Consider the following 18,528-nt stretch of genomic DNA (forward strand, 5'->3'; position numbering starts at 1 on the left):
ACTTAATATTGAGGTTAATAGTTCAGTAAAAAATTTTAAAAGTCAGTGACTTGATCCCCAATTTACATGGGATTGATAAACTGAGAATTAGTGAAAGCTTCTGTTCTGTGTCAGTAAGAATTTACTTCCTGATGTTGTATCTAAGTCTCTGTTTACATTTATTATATGTATGAATAAGGAGGCAGGTGACTACATGTGAACTTTGCCTTTTATCACAGGCCCAGGCCAAAGAAAATGTAACCTTCTGGAACAGAAACTGTTCTCTCGCCTTTTTGTTATTTTCTAAATTTTTGTCTGGGGTGTTACTATGAAATATGTTTCCCTTCTTTTTTTCTTTTCTTTTCTTTTTTTTTTTTATGTTTCCCTTCTTAACTTTGAGTTGCTTTAGCTTAAAGAAAGCTTTTTGATAAAGTGGAAGGAGCAAGAATAATTGGTTACTTGCTTATATTAAGATTTGTTGGGTGGGTGAAAAGGTGACAGTAGGCATTTAATACCTAGACCAACATGGGGAGTAAAGTTATAAAACTTCTTGAGTTTTGTACTTAACATCATATGTATGTAATTAAGACAAGAACTTGAACTTTCTATGACACAAGAACCTGTGTTGTTACCACTATGTACTTTGCCTTAAGAATTCAGTTTGTCCTACAAAAGGATTTTGCAAATAAATCATGGAAGGACCCCTATAGAAATCCTTTATTTCCCTTGGTGCAGAAATGTTATTATTTTTAAATTCTTAACTCTAGAAAATATGTTAGTAGGTTAAAATTTGTGTATTTATAAAACTGTATGTAATACTCCATGAAGACTGAATATTAAACAGCAGTGCTTGGGTGTCCTAGAGCCATAATTAGAATACTGTTTGCAAATTGCCAAAATTCAATGGGTTAACAAACCAATTAAAAAAAAAAAAACCTTAAGGATATTAGATTTCAAAATGTTCTTCCTTAATTTAGTTTGTCCATTATACTTTGTATTTGTATTTATTATTCATAGTATTGCTTAACATGCCAGGAAATGTCTTATAATAGAATTTATAAAATAACGTCCTTTCAGTAATATGAATATGTACTGTCTTTAGTGTTCTGCTTTTAAATCTCAGATTAAAATATTTTATAAGGAATTATCTACTTTAATGGATAAAAGCATGTCTTTGCTTAGTAACTTCATTCATTTTATAATTTTTAAATCAAATGCTCACTTGAGAACAATAAATGGAATGATTGGTATATGTCATTTTGTTGTTGAGCAAATAAGATACAACTTTTTGTAATAAGAAAAATATATATTCCACTATCGTAAAACAATAATTTTTCATTTGGAATATGGCTCTATGAAGCTGATCTATATATATTTGTGTAGTCTGTTTTTGTTTTTGTGGGTTTTTTTTTTTTTTTTTCTTGTATAGACCCAATTGGTAGATTGTTCATTTTCATGAAAAGCATAAGTCTTTGACTACTGGTCTTTCCTGGGTCCTGCTAGATATTTAAGGAATATAAGACTGGTTTACATATCATTAGACTTCAGTGGGTAAGTTACAGGTGAAAGATAATAACAGGTTCTAGTTGAAAACCTGGGCATTTAATTGCCTGTGGTTCTGTTAGGAGGTGGAAGTAAACAGGAAAGAGCTTGTCTTTTAGAATTGGTCTGGATTTTTGCATGTCCAGATGCAAAATCTACTTTATTTTCTTCTGTTTCTTCTTCTTACTATTCATGATAGAGGTTCAGAAACTGGTAAGTATGAACTTAGATTGTGTTCCTAGATAGAAAGCTTATTTATAGGTTTTACCTTCTGAGGTATTTATAAGTGAGTAAAAATATTGGTAACACATTTAAAATGAAATAGAGATTAATTCTTTCCTCATGATTATACAATAGTAATTGCTGGAAAATTTTCAGTCCATTTGATGACCATTAGGTGAAATCTTTGTTCTTTTATTTATTATTTTGCTTGGAAGTATAGTTGACTTACAGTGTTTCAGGTGTACAGCAAGATTGATTCAGTTATACATATACACATATATTATTTTTCATTATAGGTTATTATGAGATATTGACTATAGCTCACTGTGTTATACAGTAAACCTTTGTTGCTTGTTGCATATCTATTTTTTAAATTAGAAATCTAGCATTGTATTCATACTATCAAACAAATGGAATCAAAATGTCATAAATTTTTAGTTAGGCAAAAAAGTTCATAAGTTTTCTAAAATATATATATTATGCATATTATTTATATATATGTATAGAAAAGCTTTTCTACAATGCTGATAAAGGCTTGAGAAAGAATGTCAAAAAAGAAAAAAAAGAAAGAGATGGAGAAATTGGAAAACATAAACTAAATCAAATGGGAGCACTGAATATGAACTAAAAAAAGTGAGACAAACTAGATAAAAGTAAAAGATCATCATATAGTCCAGTTGTTTTTAAACATGGCTGCTCATTAGAAACATCTGGAGCTTTGGAGAAAAAAAAGCAATACATGGGCATTTGTATTTTTCAAATTTTCCAAGATAATTCTGATATGCATCTGGATTTTAAAAAGTGATTACAGGTTTTTCTAGTAAATGGTAGTTTTGATGAAATAGAATTCTGTTATTTTTCCATTGACCAATCAAGATGCAGTGGTATTAAATGAGTAATAGTTACATAATCACAATGGTAAAAGATGTTTATCAGTTTTCGCAATCAATAGTCAGACCAAAAAATTGATAATTACATTTGTCAACCATGATGGGAACATGATTAGCCTAACAATATAAAATAGTTACATATGATTTGGGGGGTCAAGCAGAGTGATGTGGTAAGTAGTAGTGCAGAAATATACATGTTTTCATTTCCACAGCCAAGTCTGTGTCTTTTGGTTGGTGCAGTTAATCCATTTATATTTAAGGTAATTATTGATATGTATGATCCTATTACCATTTTCTTAATTGTTCTGGGTTTATTTCCTGTTGGTCTCTTCCTTGTCTTGTGTTTCCTGCTTAGGGAAGTTCCTTTAGCATTCATTGTAAAACGTTTAGTGGTGCTGAATTCTCTTAACTTTTGCTTGGCTGGAAAGCTTTTGATTTCTGCATCAAATAAGAAGGAGAGTCTTGCTGGGTAGAGTATTCTTGGTTGTAGTTTTTTCCCTTTCATCACTTTAAATATATCATGCCGTTCCCTTCTGGTTTGTAGAGTTTCTACAAATCAGAAATCAGCTGATAACCTGATGAGAATTCCCTTGTATGTCATTTGTCATTTTTCCCTTGTTGCTTTTAATAATTTATCTTTGTCTTTAATTTTTGTCAGTTTGATTACTATGTGTCTTGGTGTGTTCCTTCTTGGGTTTATCCTGCCTGGGACTCTCTGTGCTTACTGGACTTGGTTGACTGTTTCCTTTCCCATGTTAGGGAAGCTTTCAGATATTATCTCTTCAAATATTTTCTCAGGTCCTTACTCTTTCTCTTCCTTCTGGAACCCCTATAATGTGAATATTGGTGCATTTAATGTTGTCTCAGAGGTCCCTTAGGCTATTTCATTTTTTTGTTTGTTTTTCTCTTTGTCTATATTTTGTCCTGTAGTGGTGATTTCCCCATTCCGTCCTCCAGGTCATTTATCTGTTCTTCTGCCTTAGTTATTCTCTTGTGGATTCCTTCTGGTGTATTATTCATCTCTTTTTGTTCTTTAGTTCTTGCAGGTCTTTGGTAAACATTTCTTGCATCTTTTCCATTGTTTTCCCAAGATCCGAAATCATCTTCACTATCCCTAAATCACTTTAGTGATATCCTAAATCACTTCACTATTCATTATTCTGAATTATTTTTCTGGAAGGTTGCCTATCTCCAGTTCATTTAGTTGTTTTCCTGGAGTTTGATTTTGTCCCTTTATCTGGGACATAACTATCTGCTTTTTCATTCTGATTAACTTTCTGTAATGTGGTTTTTGTTGTAGCTGCTGTGGGATTGTGGTTCTTCTTGTTTCTTCTGTCTGCCCTCTGATGGAGGAGACTAAGAGGCTTGTGTAGGCATCTGGATGAGAGGGATTGATGATGGGAAAAACTGGGTCTTGCTCTGGTGGGCAGGATCTTTCTCAGTAAAGCTTTAATCCAGTTATCTGCTGATGGATGGGATTGCACTGTTCAGTCTGGGGTAACCCAGTCCTGGGGTCTGTGGGCTGTATGGTAGGGTTAACTGTGAACTCCAAGAGGGTTTACACCAAGGGGGAGGTGCAGGACTTCCCCCAGGACTGCTGCTGCCAGGGCCCCTGTCTTTGTGGTGAACCCCAGCCAATCACACCTCCACTAGAGATCCTCCAACAGGTAGTTTTGATTCAGTCTCCTGTGGGGGCTCTGCTCCTTTCCTCTGGGTCCTGGTGTGCACAAGATTTTGTTTGTGCCCTCCAAGACTGGAATCTCTGTTTCCTCCAGTCTTGTGGAATTCCTATAATCAAATCCCTCTGACCTGCAAGGGCAGATTCCCTGGGGATTCCCAGTCTCTTTGTAGGATCCCTAGTCTGGGAAGCCAGATGTGGAGTTCAGAACCTTCACTACAGTGGGAGAACTTCCTTGGTATTATTGTTCTCCAGTTTGTGGGTCACCCACCCGGCAGGTTTGGGATTTGATTTTATCATCCTTGTGCCCCTTCTACCCCCTCATTGTAGCTCCTTCTTTGTCTTTGGATGTGGGTATCTTTTCTTGGTGAGTTCCAGCGTTCTCCTGTCAGTGGTTATTCAACAGCTAGTTGTGATTTTGGTGCTCTCACAGGAGGTGATAAGTACACGTCTTTCTACTCCTCCATCTTGAACAAGAAGCCCAAAATCTTTGTTCTTTTAGATTTTTATTTCCCTCCCCTCCCCCCCCCCCCTTTTTTTTTCGGTTTTGTTGTTGTTGCTAAGTGGGTGGGAGACATATTCCTTAACTGAAGAAGGTTGGTTAGAAAAAAATTGCTCTTTATCTAAAATTCAGAATTCTTTTATTTCTTTTTGAGGTTTTGTGATTCTTCATATTAAAAAGTTATTAAAAGTTAATATTATCTACCTCAGCATGTGACCCTTGGCTGTTTTTTCCTGCCTCCTTTTCAATCTTCGCTGTAGTTGCATGCCACTCCCTAAATATAATCTGTTTTAGTTGATTATAATCCATGGCCTCCATGTACCTTTTCATTCTTATATTTCCAGAAATTACCTGCTTATCCTTGAGGACCTAACTGAGGTGTTGGTTCTCCACAAATCTCTGAGTTTTTATTCTCTCCATCCCCCAGCAGAATTAATTCCCTCTCTTCTTTTTGCCGTCATAGCCCTTTACAGGTGGCTCCGAAACAGCTAGCTCTTCATCATGGATGTGTCATGGTTATTAAGAGTGGGGCCCATGTGGTACCCAGCTTTGTCTCTTCTAGGACAAGCATCAAGCGAACATTTGTTGAACTGAAATGTTCAGAATGCCATGCTTGTCATGATTGAGAAAACAACTTGCCTCATTAAATTCCTCGATCACGGTTGCCCGCACTCACTGTAGCTTGCATACCCTACTCCCCACCTGTTCTATGGTGCTTGTCGGGTTCTATTAAAATGCACTTGGGAGCACTCAACAGAGGATCATTTTGAGGAGCTGGAGTGCAAGAGGACTGGCGTTTATCCTTCATTGACGTTTCATTTTGAGAGTTTCGCTTTTCTTCCCACCTTTCTGCAGGATCCTAACAGGAGTATCCATACCAGCAGCAGCAGCAGCAGCAGCAGTTGTAGCAGCAGCAGCAGCAGCAGCAGTAGCAGCAGCAGCAGCAGCAGTAGCAGCAGCAGCAGCAGCAGCAGCAGTAGCAGCAGCAGCAGCAGCAGCAGCAGCACCAGTTTTTCCAAGCCTCACAAATTAATGAAGGAGCACAAGGAAAAACCTTCTAAAGACTCCAGAGAACATAAAAGTGCCTTCAAAGAACCTTCCAGGGATCACACCAAATCTTCCAAAGAATCCTCTAAGAAACCCAAAGAAAATAAACCACTGAAAGAAGAAAAAATCGTTCCTAAGATGGCCTTCAAGGAACCGAAACCCATGTCAAAAGAGCCAAAACCCGACAGTAACTTACTCACGATCACCAGTGGACAGCAAGATAAGAAGGCTCCTAGTAAAAGACCCCCTATTTCAGATTCTGAAGAACTCTCAGCCAAAAAAAGGAAAAAGAGTAGCTCAGAGGCTTTATTTAAAAGTTTTTCTAGCGCACCACCACTGATACTCACTTGTTCTGCTGATAAAAAACAGATAAAAGATAAATCTCATGTCAAGATGGGAAAGGTCAAAATTGAAAGTGAGGCATCAGAGAAGAAGAAATCAACTTTACCACCATTTGATGATATTGTGGATCCCAATGATTCTGACGTGGAAGAGAATATGTCCTCTAAGTCTGATGTGAGTAGTCTGCTTGTTTTTTCTCCTTTCCCTTGTTAATTTTTCGATAGCTTCAGGATAAAGATGGAGGAAGAAAAATGACAGTTGCACCATAAAATGGTAGCAAGAAAAGAGACATGGCCTAGAAATGAATTTCCTTGACCAATGGAAAGAAGGAAATGAAATCATTAAGGAATCTGCAGATGTGTAGGCTATGATTTAAGTTGTTTCAGGAAAGATATATTCCATAGTTTAATAATGGGTCATTTGAATAGCAGCTGAAAAATCTAGATGCTCATCAGAACTTAGTTGCTGTGCTTTTCAGTGACTGCAGATTTTGGAAAGTGAGAAGAATGCAATGAAACTAGAATACATCAGAAAGTAGATTTTAAAAATAAAATATTAGGGTACAGTTACAGTGTTGATCTTTTTGTTGTAGAATTATGTAGTTTGTTTACATAGACTAAAAATTGGCAATAGTATTTTTTAGTACTTTTATTGAGGCACAATTTTTATAACAATATATTTTAAATGTGTGATTTGATACATTTTGATGTATATGTATGTCATGAAACCAGATAATAGTATTTTCAAGATGAAATATTTAATTTTTCCTCCCATAATATAACTGCCCATTTGGAAAGGAGAAGAGTGTATAATCTTCATTACAATGTTTGCTGACGGGCAGTATTATCTTTTGGGTGTTACTTAAAGAACATCTGGCCGTCTAATAATCCCCCAAAATATTGTTTGATGTTAAGACTTAAACTTACAATTACAGATTTCTTAGAGTTGGAAAGGAATTTCAGGTTACCTATTCTCACCTCCTTCCATTGTCGGAGATCCTGCATTTCTAGTGACAGTACTATTAGTTATTCCTTTCTATTTCTGGAGAATGAACGTTATTTACTATGAAGTTATCTCTTCCTCATTTCCTATTTTTCTCTAACTTTGGTCTTCTGCTGTTACTTACAGTCATGATTGGTCCCACTAATCTCTTTGAGTTGTCAGTATTTCTAAACAATGGTCAGGGAAGATTTCTGGCTAAATATCGCCGATCATTTTAGAATACTTCTCTTTCTGTTACATACAGAGGCTACACTAAAGTTCCTAGCTCAAAGGCTGACAAGGGCTAGGAGGCCTTAGCAGATTCTCCCATTTGCACTGGTCTGGGTAGAAAGGCAGCCAGGCTTAGGACATGGCATCAAATCAAGAGACCACCTCCTTCCTCCCTACTTTCTGTAGAGTATTTTGAGCTCATGTCAAAATTTTAAATAAGATTATGGGCAGAGCAGCATATGAACACTGGAGATGGGGTAATCTGTTGCAGTGTTTGGTAAAGGCCTTAAAGTGATCATTTGTGAAGTGGAGATGAAAGCAGTGAATTTCACAAGCATTTATTTTTCCTCCTTTGCTTTATTCCTCTCCTGTTAATTCAAAACTTGCTCTCAGTACAGAACTTTTTTGGTATGTTTGACTTTTATCTCAAGTCACTCTGAAATGTTCATTGATGCTGTTGGGGTGTGACCAGTCTATCAAGATTGTCAAGCTTAGCAACTTTGTCTCTCCGTATTCTGTCCCATTGTAGTTCTTCTAGAACAGAGGTTTTCCAGTTGTGGTTTGTGATTTACTAGTGAGCCATGAAATCAATTTAGCATGTCATCACCAGCATTAAAAAAGGAAACAAGAATATATTGTAACTAGTATGGGTAAGTAATGGTTTGTGAAATTTTTATTTTAGGGACTGTGTGTATATTTCTTACAGTAGTAGGTCATCACAAAATTTTGAAATGCACCTTTCTTGAATATTTGCTGATTTGTGAGAAGACCAAATAACATTAATAAAACACTATTTAAAAAAAAATCCTGTGTTATTTGGTTGCATTGAATCATGGTTGTGGCTCTCAGGCTTCAGGAGAAGCAGGTTTCGGGCTCTAGAGCACAGGGTCAGTAGTTGCCACTTGGGCTTAGTTGCCCTGCAGGATGTGGGTTTTTAGTCTCCTGCCAGGGATTGTGCCTGTGTCCCCTGCATTGGAAGGCAGATCTTAACCACTGGACCACCAGGGAAGTCCCCATAAAGCACCATAGAATGAGCTTTCTACATGAAGTTTTCACAAATGATCTTCCTCTAACTCTGTGTATTCTTAGTTTTGTTTGATTCTTGCTCCCCCCACCTTTCATATGTAATTTTTAAGATACAACTTTTCCTAAATTTCATGTTCAACTTGATAAATTTATCCAAAGCAATATCTTGAAAAACCTTCTGGAATGAAGAGTTCTAGTTGTAATTCTGTTTGGTAGATAGGAAATTTTTAAGATGGTTCATGACATATTAGAGCCACCTATCCATCAATCGTAACAGGGGTTTTGTAGTAGTTTGCATCTCATACAAGGAAAGCCTCGAAAGATGTTTGGGTATTCAGTTGAGTTGCTCAGTTGTGTCCAACTTTTTGCAAGCCCAAGGACTGCAACATGCCAGACTTCCCTGTCCATCACCAACTCCTGGAGTTTGCTCAAACTCATACCCATTCAGTTGGTGATGCTAGCCAACCATCTCATTCTCTGCTGTCCCCTTCCCCTCCTGCCTTCGATCTTTCCCAGCATCAGGTTCTTTTCCAATGACTCAGTTCTTTGCATCAGGTGGCCAAAGTAGTGAAGTTTCAGCTTCAGCATCGGTCCTTCCAATGAATATTCAGAACTGATTTCCTTAAGGATTGACTGGTTTGATCTCCTTGCAGTCCAAGGGACTCTCAAGAGTCTTCCCCAACAACCCAGTTAAAAGGATCAATTCTTCCATGCTCAGCTTTTTTTATGGTCCAGCTCTCACATCCATACATGACTACTGGAAAAGCCATAGCTTTAACTACATGGACCTTTGTTGGCAAAGTAATGTCTCTGCTTTTTAATATCTGCCTAGGTTTGTTATAGCTATTCTTCCAAGGAACAAGCATCTTTTAATTTCATGGCTGCAGTCACCATCTGCAGTGATTTTGGAGCCCAAGGAAATAAAATCGGTCACTGTTTCCATTGTTTCCCAACCTATTTGCCATGAAGTGATGGGACCAGATGCCATGATCCTCGTTCTCTGAAAGTTGAGTTTTAAGCCAACATTTTCACTCTCCTCTTTCACTTTCATCAAGAGGCTCTTTAGTTCCTCTTTGCTTTCTGCCATAAGGGTGGTGTCATCTGGTGCTCGCTTTGGCAGCACATATGCTAAAAATAGAGTGGTTTCATCTGCATATCTGAGGTTATTGATATTTCTCCCGGCAATATTGATTCCAGCTTGTGCTTCATCCAGCTTGGTATTTCACATGATGTACTCTGCCTATAAGTTAAATAAGCAGGGTGACAATATATAGCCTTGACATACTCCTTTCCCAATTTGGAACCAGTCCATTGTTCCATGTCCAGTTCTAACTGTTGCTTCTTGACCTGCATACAGATTTCTCAGAAGGCAGGTTAAGGTAGTCTGATATTCCCATCTCTCTCAGAATTTTCCACAGTTTGTTGCGATTCACACAGTCAAAGATTTTGGCATAGTCAATAAAGCAGAAGTAGATGTTTTTCTGGAACTCTCTTGCTTGCTTGAAATGTTCCCTTGGTGTGTCTAATTTTCTTGAAGAGTTCTCTAGTCTTTCCCATTCTATTGTTTCCCTCTATTTCTATGCGTTGATCACTGAGGAAGGCTTTCTTATCTCTCCTTGCTATTCTTTGGAACTCTGCATTCAGATGGATATATCTTTCACTATACCTTTCACTTTACCTTTCACTTCTCTTCTTTTCTCAGCTATTTGTAAGGCCTCCTCAGACAGCCATTTTGCCGTTTTGCATTTCTTTTTCTTGGGGATGGTTTTGATCACCTCCTCATGTACAATGTTACGAACCTCTGTCCATAGTTCTTCAGGCACTGTGTCTATCAGATCTAATCCCTTGAATCTGTCACTTCTGCTGTATAATTGAAGGGATTTGATTTAGGTCATACCTGAATGGTCTAGTGGTTTTCCCTAATTTCGTCAATTGAAGTTTGAATTTTGCAATAAGGAGTTCATGATCTGAGCCACTGTCAGCTCCCAGTCTTGTTTTTGCTGACTGTATAGAGCTTCTCCATCCTCAGCTGTAAAGAATATAATCTGATTTTGGTATTGGCCAACTCTTGTATTTCTGGAAGAGGGTGTTTGCTATGACCAGTGCCCTCTCTTGGCAAAACTCTGCTAGCCTTTGCTGTGCTTCATTTTGGGGTTATTTGGGTGTAAAATCAACAACTGTACTTTCCGTATTGGTTTTCTAGTGGTGCTTTTATCGTTGCTGCTCTTGGTTTAATATTCTACATATAGGTGGTAGAACAGAAAAGAATTGACTAAAAGTTGTTTCACGTAAGCCAGGGTCCAAAAGACTATGTTTGCAAAGGAGGATAAAAGAGGGCTGAAATTCCCTTTCTCCACTGGTTAAGGTAGCTTGTGTTTGGCCTTTCTGCTACCTGGTGACCCTTCTGTGGTTAAGACCAAAGGAACAGGAAGCAATTGTGATGGAAAGCACTAAGCTACCCCCAGCCTCCCTTGGCAAACAATTGATTGGATAGCTTGGGACAGACCCACCTTCAAGGACACCATTCCCATTGTCCTGGTGGTGAGCCTGTCTGCATCTCAGTAAGTAGGATCTGATGACCTGATCTGTCTGCGGACCTTTCCGGCTTCATTATTTGAACATCAGTCAGATTTATGTTCATTGGTGGAGGGACGGGTAGAGGGTAATTTTACACATGGCAGGCAGAGATCATGGACTTGAGGAACAGTAGAAGGACACAAAAAGAAATTGAATCAAGTATGAGGAATTGGGAAGGGCCAGGGGAAAAAGATTATTCACCTGGTATGTCTGTAAAGAAAGTATCTTGCCTTGGCACAGGATAGTTAGAATTAAAAGGAAGATTTTTTAAAAAATCTTTTCCATAATTAAGTTAGATTTGGGTTTTATATAAAAAATAAAAATCAATGCTGTTAAGATGGATTAGGAAGCTTAGATTGTTGATTTGTATGTTTCTTCATTTGATTCTCTGTATGTTTCTTGGTTATGATTTTTATATACTTTGGTTTTTAAAAAATATTTACTTATTTATTTATTTGGCTGTATTGGGTCTTAGCTGAGACACATGAGGTCTTCTGTTGCAGAGCACGGGCTCTCCACTTGTGGCATGCACTCAGAAGTTTGCATTTTGTGGGCTTAGTTGCTCTATGGCATGTGGGATCTTAGTTCCCCTACCAGAGATTGAACTCATGTCCCCTGCATTACAAGGTGGATTCTTAACCACTAGACCACCAGAAAAGTCCCTGATTTTTATAGACTTGATATATGAGTAGAGAAAAAAGAAGTGCATCCTTGGTTTATATGCCTGTATGGTTTTTGAGGAACCATTTATTTGTTGATGTGCATGTGGGTAGGGAGGTAGTAATCAAGTAATTAAGAGTCTGTACTCTGGTGTCAGACAGGCTGTTTGTTTAATAAACTTTTATTTTTGTATAGTAGGCTGCCGTCCATGGGGTCGCTAGGAGTCGGACACGACTGAGCGACTTCACTTTCACTTTTCACTTTCATGCATTGGAGAAGGAAATGGCAACCCACTCCAGTGTTCTTGCCTGGAGAATCCCAGGGACGGGGGAGCCTGGTGGGCTGCTGTCTCTGGGGTCGCACAGCGTCTGACATGACTGAAGTGACTTAGCAGCAGCAGCATAGCCAATTAACAATGTTGTGATAGTTTCAGGTAGACAGTAAAAGGGCTCAAGCCATATATGTATGTACATGTATCTATTCTCCCCCAAACTCCTCTCCACTAGGCTGCCACATAACATTGAGCAGAGTTCCCTGTGCCATGCAGTAGGTCCTTGTTGGTTATTCATTTTAAATATAGGGCTGTGCACACATCCACCCCAAACTCCCTAACTATCCCTCCCCACTATTCTTCCCCTCTGGCAACTATGAGTTTGTTCTCTAAATTTGTGAGTCAGATAAGCTGTGTTTGGAATCCCAGCTCTACCAGTAATCTTGGGCAAATAATTTGACCTTCTATATTTCTAATTTTCTTTTCTTTCATTTTTATTTTTGTGAAATAGAGATATTGCCTTTACTTTTCAGGATTATTGTGAAAATAGTCAATTTAGGTAAAGCACTTAACACACTAACCAAAAAATGTTATGAGCTATTGTTCCATGATTTGGCTTCTGGCAGTCCTTATTACCTATAGCTTTGAAGGAGATATTTTTATATTCAGTAATACTTTAGAATTCTAGTGTACTTTTTCAAGTGTGGGTTAAATGTTTTAAAGGGGAAAAGCACTTGAAATATATGTCACTTTGCCCTGGATTTTGCGTTGAGGAGGTATATGGCCTTGATAGTGATATGCACGTGTAATATGGTAACTGGAAAAACACAGGACAGGAAATCTCAGTATTAAATCAAAAGTTAAGCCAAAGTTTCCCAGGATCTTTTTAGCTTTTTAATTAAATGAAATAAAGAGCTAGGGCTTACCTAGTACTGCATTGGTAGGCACTTGGTAGATTTTTTTTTTTATTGCTATTACTATTAAAAGAAGACATCCTAAGACATGATTTATCTTTGGATTACTATTAATATGACTGAAAGAGTGATTTTTAAATAGGATTTGAAATTCCTGAAATGCTTCTCATTTTATAAAGAAACCTAATATTGTCACATAAAAGTCCATCAATAATTTTCCTTTGCAGAATTTGGGAGGTGGAAGCTGGGAGGGTGGGGAGAGAGGCAGGAGGACTGTTTTCATAGTGGGTGAACATTTAGCAAAGACTGAAAACAAGATAAGGCCCTGTTTTTGTTGTGTATGTAAACGTCAGCATTAAGAATATTTTGCATTTAAGAACTTCGGTAATTCCATTAGAGTAAAGCTGTTCTTGGTTGAAGAATTCATCTTTTTGTAGCCATAATGGTCACTTGTGACAAGTGATTGTTCTTACTAGTAACTGACACTAACTAGCAGCAAGAAAGGGTAAGGATCCGAGTGTATCTGGGTCAACTAAAAGCTTGTAATTCTGTTTTTCATTAACCTGTTGAAACTTTAATTTAGAATAAAAACAAATCCTTTAACTGTAGTTCCCTAATTTTTCTTTTTCATGTAACTCTGCTTCTAACGGGGAAGGCAATGGCACCCCACTCCAATACTCTTGCCTGGAAAATCCCATGGACACAGGAGCCTGGTAGGCTGCAGTCCATGGGGTCGCTAAGAATTGGACACGACTAAGCACTTTACTTTCCCTTTTCACTTTCATGCATTGGAGGAGGAAATGGCAACCCACTCCAGTGTTCTTGCCTGGAGAATCCCAGGGACAGGGAAGCCTGGTGGGCTGCCATCTATGGGGTCGCACAGAGTCGGACACGACTGAAGTGACTTAGCAGCTGCTTCTAAAGGGAAGTTTATTGACTTGATGTTGTTTTGTGATATGAGGAAGTTTGGTATTCATAGCAGAAAAGAGGGAAAGACAGTAAAAGAAAATTGAAATAACCATTTATGCTCAGATTCAGTTATGGTAGTAATTTCCTTATCATTGCCTTCACTTTTATTTTAATCTTGCTTTGTAGAGATTTAATCGTAATTTAAAAGTACAGAAGTTAAAAGTTTTCATTACGTTTCCTTGTAAATGGGCAGACTATATTTGGCAGTGTGAGAAATGAAATTTTAATCATATCTTGATAGTTTGGCTTACCAGTGTTTTCTTAGATAAAATCTTGACAAAGAACAATGAAATCTCATCAGATGGAATGGGTTTTCCTGAGGGTGGTTGGTGGTTCAGATACAGAGTAAAGACTTCAAACCAGCTTAGCAGAAAGTTTCTTTGGAAAGAAAAAAAGGAAGAAGGAAAAAGAAATTCTCCTCCCTGCACTCCCCCCCCAACCCCCGCTTTTGTGGTGCCTTATTTCCTCTGGCCCCGCCCTGTCCCCTGCCCTGCTTACACTGTCTGGAGCTGGCAGTAAATGTCCTGCTGTTGAAGCACTGGCCTCAGGTTTTTATGTGATGGAACTCTGTGGCAGTCAGAGAAGAAGGTCTTTATTGTGCTTTCAAAGTGGCTTTTTAATGACTTGTAATTCCAGCACATGCAAGAGCTGTAAAGTCTGTAAGGATGGTGAGTGAGCAGCTGGAGAGGCCATTCATTAAAGGGCTGCCCTGACCCTCTGGGGAGGGGGGTGCTCTCTTGTTCTGGACTCCTATTCTCTGCATATTATAACTGGAAATAAACAGTACCTGAAGGCGTGTACTTCTCCTCTGTAGATGTAGCCCTGGGGTGGAACATTCTTTCACATCCTTGCCAGAAAGGTAACTTTGTCCGATGCCAGGAGACATTGCACCTGACCTGTTTCCTAATGCTTGGTTGGTTGGTGCCTGTTGTCTGTGCTCAACGTGATCAGATGGAAGAGGCGCAGCCTAGCCAGTCCTCTGGTCCTTTGTTCAGCCACATTCCTCACTTATTCCAAAAAGGATTTGAAACAATTAAACCGGATATATTAAAAAACTAAGAGGCTCTTTCTCTTCCTTGTTTGGGTGCTATGCCATGCCCAAATGGTTTTTCAGTTTTTAAGTTAAATTATTCCTTAGAAGCCCTTAGGTAGCTGAGGGTCATGAACAGACAGGGGGCCCTATCATTGAAGAGTTGGTTGTCATCAAGAATTGCCAGCCCTCACCATTTTCACTTGCTTGTATTGAATTTTCTCTCTCCCAGTAAATTTCGTGAGCCTCCTTCAAGGAAGCTGCTTTGCCTGTTCAGTGCATTCTTGTTTCTTATCCTAGGGCCCGTGATTTTTATGTCATTGTCCCATCTGTCATCTAGACACAAAGTCAAGGATGTGTCTCAACGTGGTATTTGCACAGCTAGCTTTACCATGTCATCAGGATGCCTGATACTTGTAGCTAAACTTTCCTTCAGTGCTTTCTATGTACCAGTCACCCTTCTAAGTACTTCACTTGTTTTAACTCACTTAACTCTCAAAACAACTCTGTGAAAGACTCATTATTCCCGTCTTACAGATGGGGAAACCGAGGCTCAAAGATTAAGAAACTTGCCCAACATCACCGTGTTTAAAGTAGAGCCAGAATTTGATCCTACTTGGTAGAGGATGCACTCAAGAGGATTCAGGGGTGAGGCAAATCTTACTGTTCCAGGAATTCATATTGTGACTGCAGAGATGTGCTTCATGAAATTGGTATCATTGCTGTGAAAGACTTTTGTGTTTACTTGTGTGTTGGCCAACTCTGGTTGGCATGGGTGATTTTAGTTCCCCAATCTGGGATCCCTCCTGCCGTGGAAGTGCAGAAACTGAACCAATGCACCACCAGGGAAGTCTCTTGTGTGTGTGTGTGTGTGTGTGTGTGTGTGTCTGTGTGTGTGTGTGTGTTTCGATGAAAGCCTTTGATACCGTATTTCTTATTCCATTTATGAATCCTGTTTCTTTGACCTATCCATTTGTTTGGGCTCTACCAGCAGCCTTCAGGAGGTGACAGGTTGTCTTCATGGGTGAGTTTGGCATGCACAGTCAGAACTGAGGGATATGCAAAGAAACATCCAGGGACCTCTCACTTCATACATATATTCACTTAAAATAAAACCGACCCTCGTAGTTCTGAATTTTAGCATTATTGCAATGTATCATCAGCACTGGTTCCCAGCTCTCAGAAGTTTCCCCACCTTGCTTCTGTGTGAGAATTTATGTTTAACAGAGCTGAGCTGTAATTTTGAGCTTTCCCAGAAGGTGCCACCAAATAACAAATGCTGTCCTCCAGTTTGAAGATTCGTTTTGAATCTTCTAGTTCCATTTTGTAACTTCATGTTACAATGCCTCTAAGGTATTCAAAACATCGCCTGGGCTTTCTTTGAATTAGGAGACAAGATAATGCCGTGGATTTAGGTAGAGGGTGGTTTTCTTTTAGTGTCTACGTAATTATTTAACCAAGTTTGAGAAATTGTTCTCAGTGGGTGACAATTTATGACTGTAAACTTTGAAGGCAGTGTCAAGGTCCACAAAGAAAAATTACCCCTAAGAGGCTTCTTTAGGTCACTAAAGGTGACTGCACAGTGAGATGTTCCCAGATAAAGTCAAAGATCCTTCTATTAGGTGAAAGAAAATGGAAAAGCATTTATTGAAGTGTGTGGAGACAACAGGCTTTGCCTTTGAATTCTGAAGATGTGGGGGATGGGGATGGTGGGGGCTTGGGATAGGGAGAAATTGTCAGAGTCGGTGACAGAGAAAAGGGAATTTCCTTTCCTTGCTTGGTCATGGGAAGAAAAGATATGCCTGGGGTCCTCAGATGTTACTTAAGTAAATAAGTAAGGTAATTACTCGAGTGTCCTGGTTTAGGACCTCAGTGTTTAGAATCACAGGACTGTTTTTTTGAAAATTAAATTGTTGACCCTTGCTTTATTTTCTGACTCTTCTTCTGTTTGTGCTTTAAATAGGATAAAATCATCATGTCCCTTTGAGTAACTACAAACATTTCCTTCTAAACATGTTTGGTTTCAGTGTTCTCTGATTACATTTGTCTTATTTCATGACATTTGAAAGTATTTATGTGGTAGGTACTCCTATATACAAACACAGTATTAGGTGGTACTGATGGTACAACATTGGAACTTAGGCTCAGTTTTGAAGGAAGGGAGGCATGCATTAGTGGGGTTCAGGGGTAGGTGGGTAGGAGAAGGCGTTCTTTTCTCTTCTTTTCCCTTTTTGGCTGCACCGGGTCTTTGTTGCTGTGTGTAGGCTTCGTCTCCTTGCTCTGAGCGGAGGCACCTGTCTAGTTGCAGCGCACGGCCTTCCCACTGTGGCAGCTTCTCTTCTTGCTGAGCGTGGGCTCGTGGGCTCCAGGAGTTGTGGCACATGGGCTTAGCTGCCCCGTGGCATGTGGGATCTTCCCAGACCAGGGGTTGAACCCGCGTCCCCTGCATTGGCAGATGGATCCCTAACCGCTGCACCACAAGGAAGTCTGGAGAAGGCAGTTTATGACTGGAGGAACAAATGTAGACAAATCTGTGTAGACCTGACTGGAAATGAAGAGAGCTCTTATGTACGAATCCCTGCAGTCAACTTATCAAACTGGTTTGTCAGGAATGAAGGAAACCTTAGTTGAACTCGACTTCGTGAGGCATGTCCTGGTCACATGTCACTCTGCAGCCTCTTATTCATTCTGTGTAATATGTGAGGTAGATTTTATCCCCCCTCATGTTACTATGTGACAGCAGCAGGGCTAGAATTTGAATCCAGGTCTGACCCATGCCAAAGCCCATGTACTATACCATCGATTACACCTTGTTGAGAAAGAAAGAAATTGCATCAAATTAAAACCACTGTGGGACTGATTAAATCTTTTCAAGAAAAAAGTCTAATTAGTAGCATTAACTCTCTGACCTTCTGGCTTCCTCTGACCCCCTGACAGTGGTACCACCATTCAGTGAAAGGCAGGGAATGAGAAGTAAGATGTATTAGTCATGTACTCATTGGAAAAGACCCTGATGCTGGGAAAGATTGAAGGCAAAGGGAGAAGGGGGCAGCAGGGGATAAAATGGTTGGATGACATCACTGACTCAATGGACATGAAGTTGAGCAACCTCCAGGAAATAGTGGAGGATGGAGGAGCGTGGTGTACTACAGTCCATGGGGTCAAAAAGAATCAGACATGGCTTAGTGACTAAACAGCCACAAAGCCATCGTACTTGGGTTCTTGGCTATGAATAATGGGTGCAGTGAGCTGGCTTTGATTTCCACAGTGCTGATCAACTCATGCTTTATATCATTTTCAAAGCAGTAGAATTGCAGAATATATTAAGAAGTGATGGTTCTTTAGAGTCTATCCAAGGGTACTTACTGATGTACTGATTTACTAGCTTTTTTCTTACACATTATACCAGAGGCTAGGACACGGCCAGTGTGATTGTGTGAGCTCCCATCTACCACATTGTATTGTCTTAAGGTTGTACTTATAGTCAAAGGCTTTAGCATAGTCAGTGAAGCAGAAGTAGATGTTTTTCTAGAATTCTCTTGCTTTTTCTATGATCCAACAGATGTTGGTGATTTGATCTCTGGTTAGTTCCTCTGCCTCTTCGAAGTCCAGCTTGTATATCTGGAAATTCTCAGATCACATACAACTAAAGCCTAGCTTGAAGGAT

General features: G+C 39.1%; 1 protein-coding gene across 1 annotated transcript in view; it reads left to right on the forward strand.

Moving 5' to 3' along the window:
- The window catches only part of MLLT3 (MLLT3 super elongation complex subunit), a 274,131-nt gene that overhangs the window by 197,899 nt on the left and 57,704 nt on the right, over nt 1–18,528 (forward strand). Inside the window, exon 5 of the mRNA XM_052645059.1 lies at nt 5,669–6,376. Coding sequence (XP_052501019.1) covers nt 5,669–6,376 — 708 coding nt within the window. The remainder of the gene's footprint in view (nt 1–5,668; nt 6,377–18,528) is intronic.

Source organism: Budorcas taxicolor, chromosome 8, assembly GCF_023091745.1.
Source record: "Budorcas taxicolor isolate Tak-1 chromosome 8, Takin1.1, whole genome shotgun sequence".
NCBI classification, from domain to species: Eukaryota; Metazoa; Chordata; class Mammalia; order Artiodactyla; family Bovidae; genus Budorcas; species Budorcas taxicolor.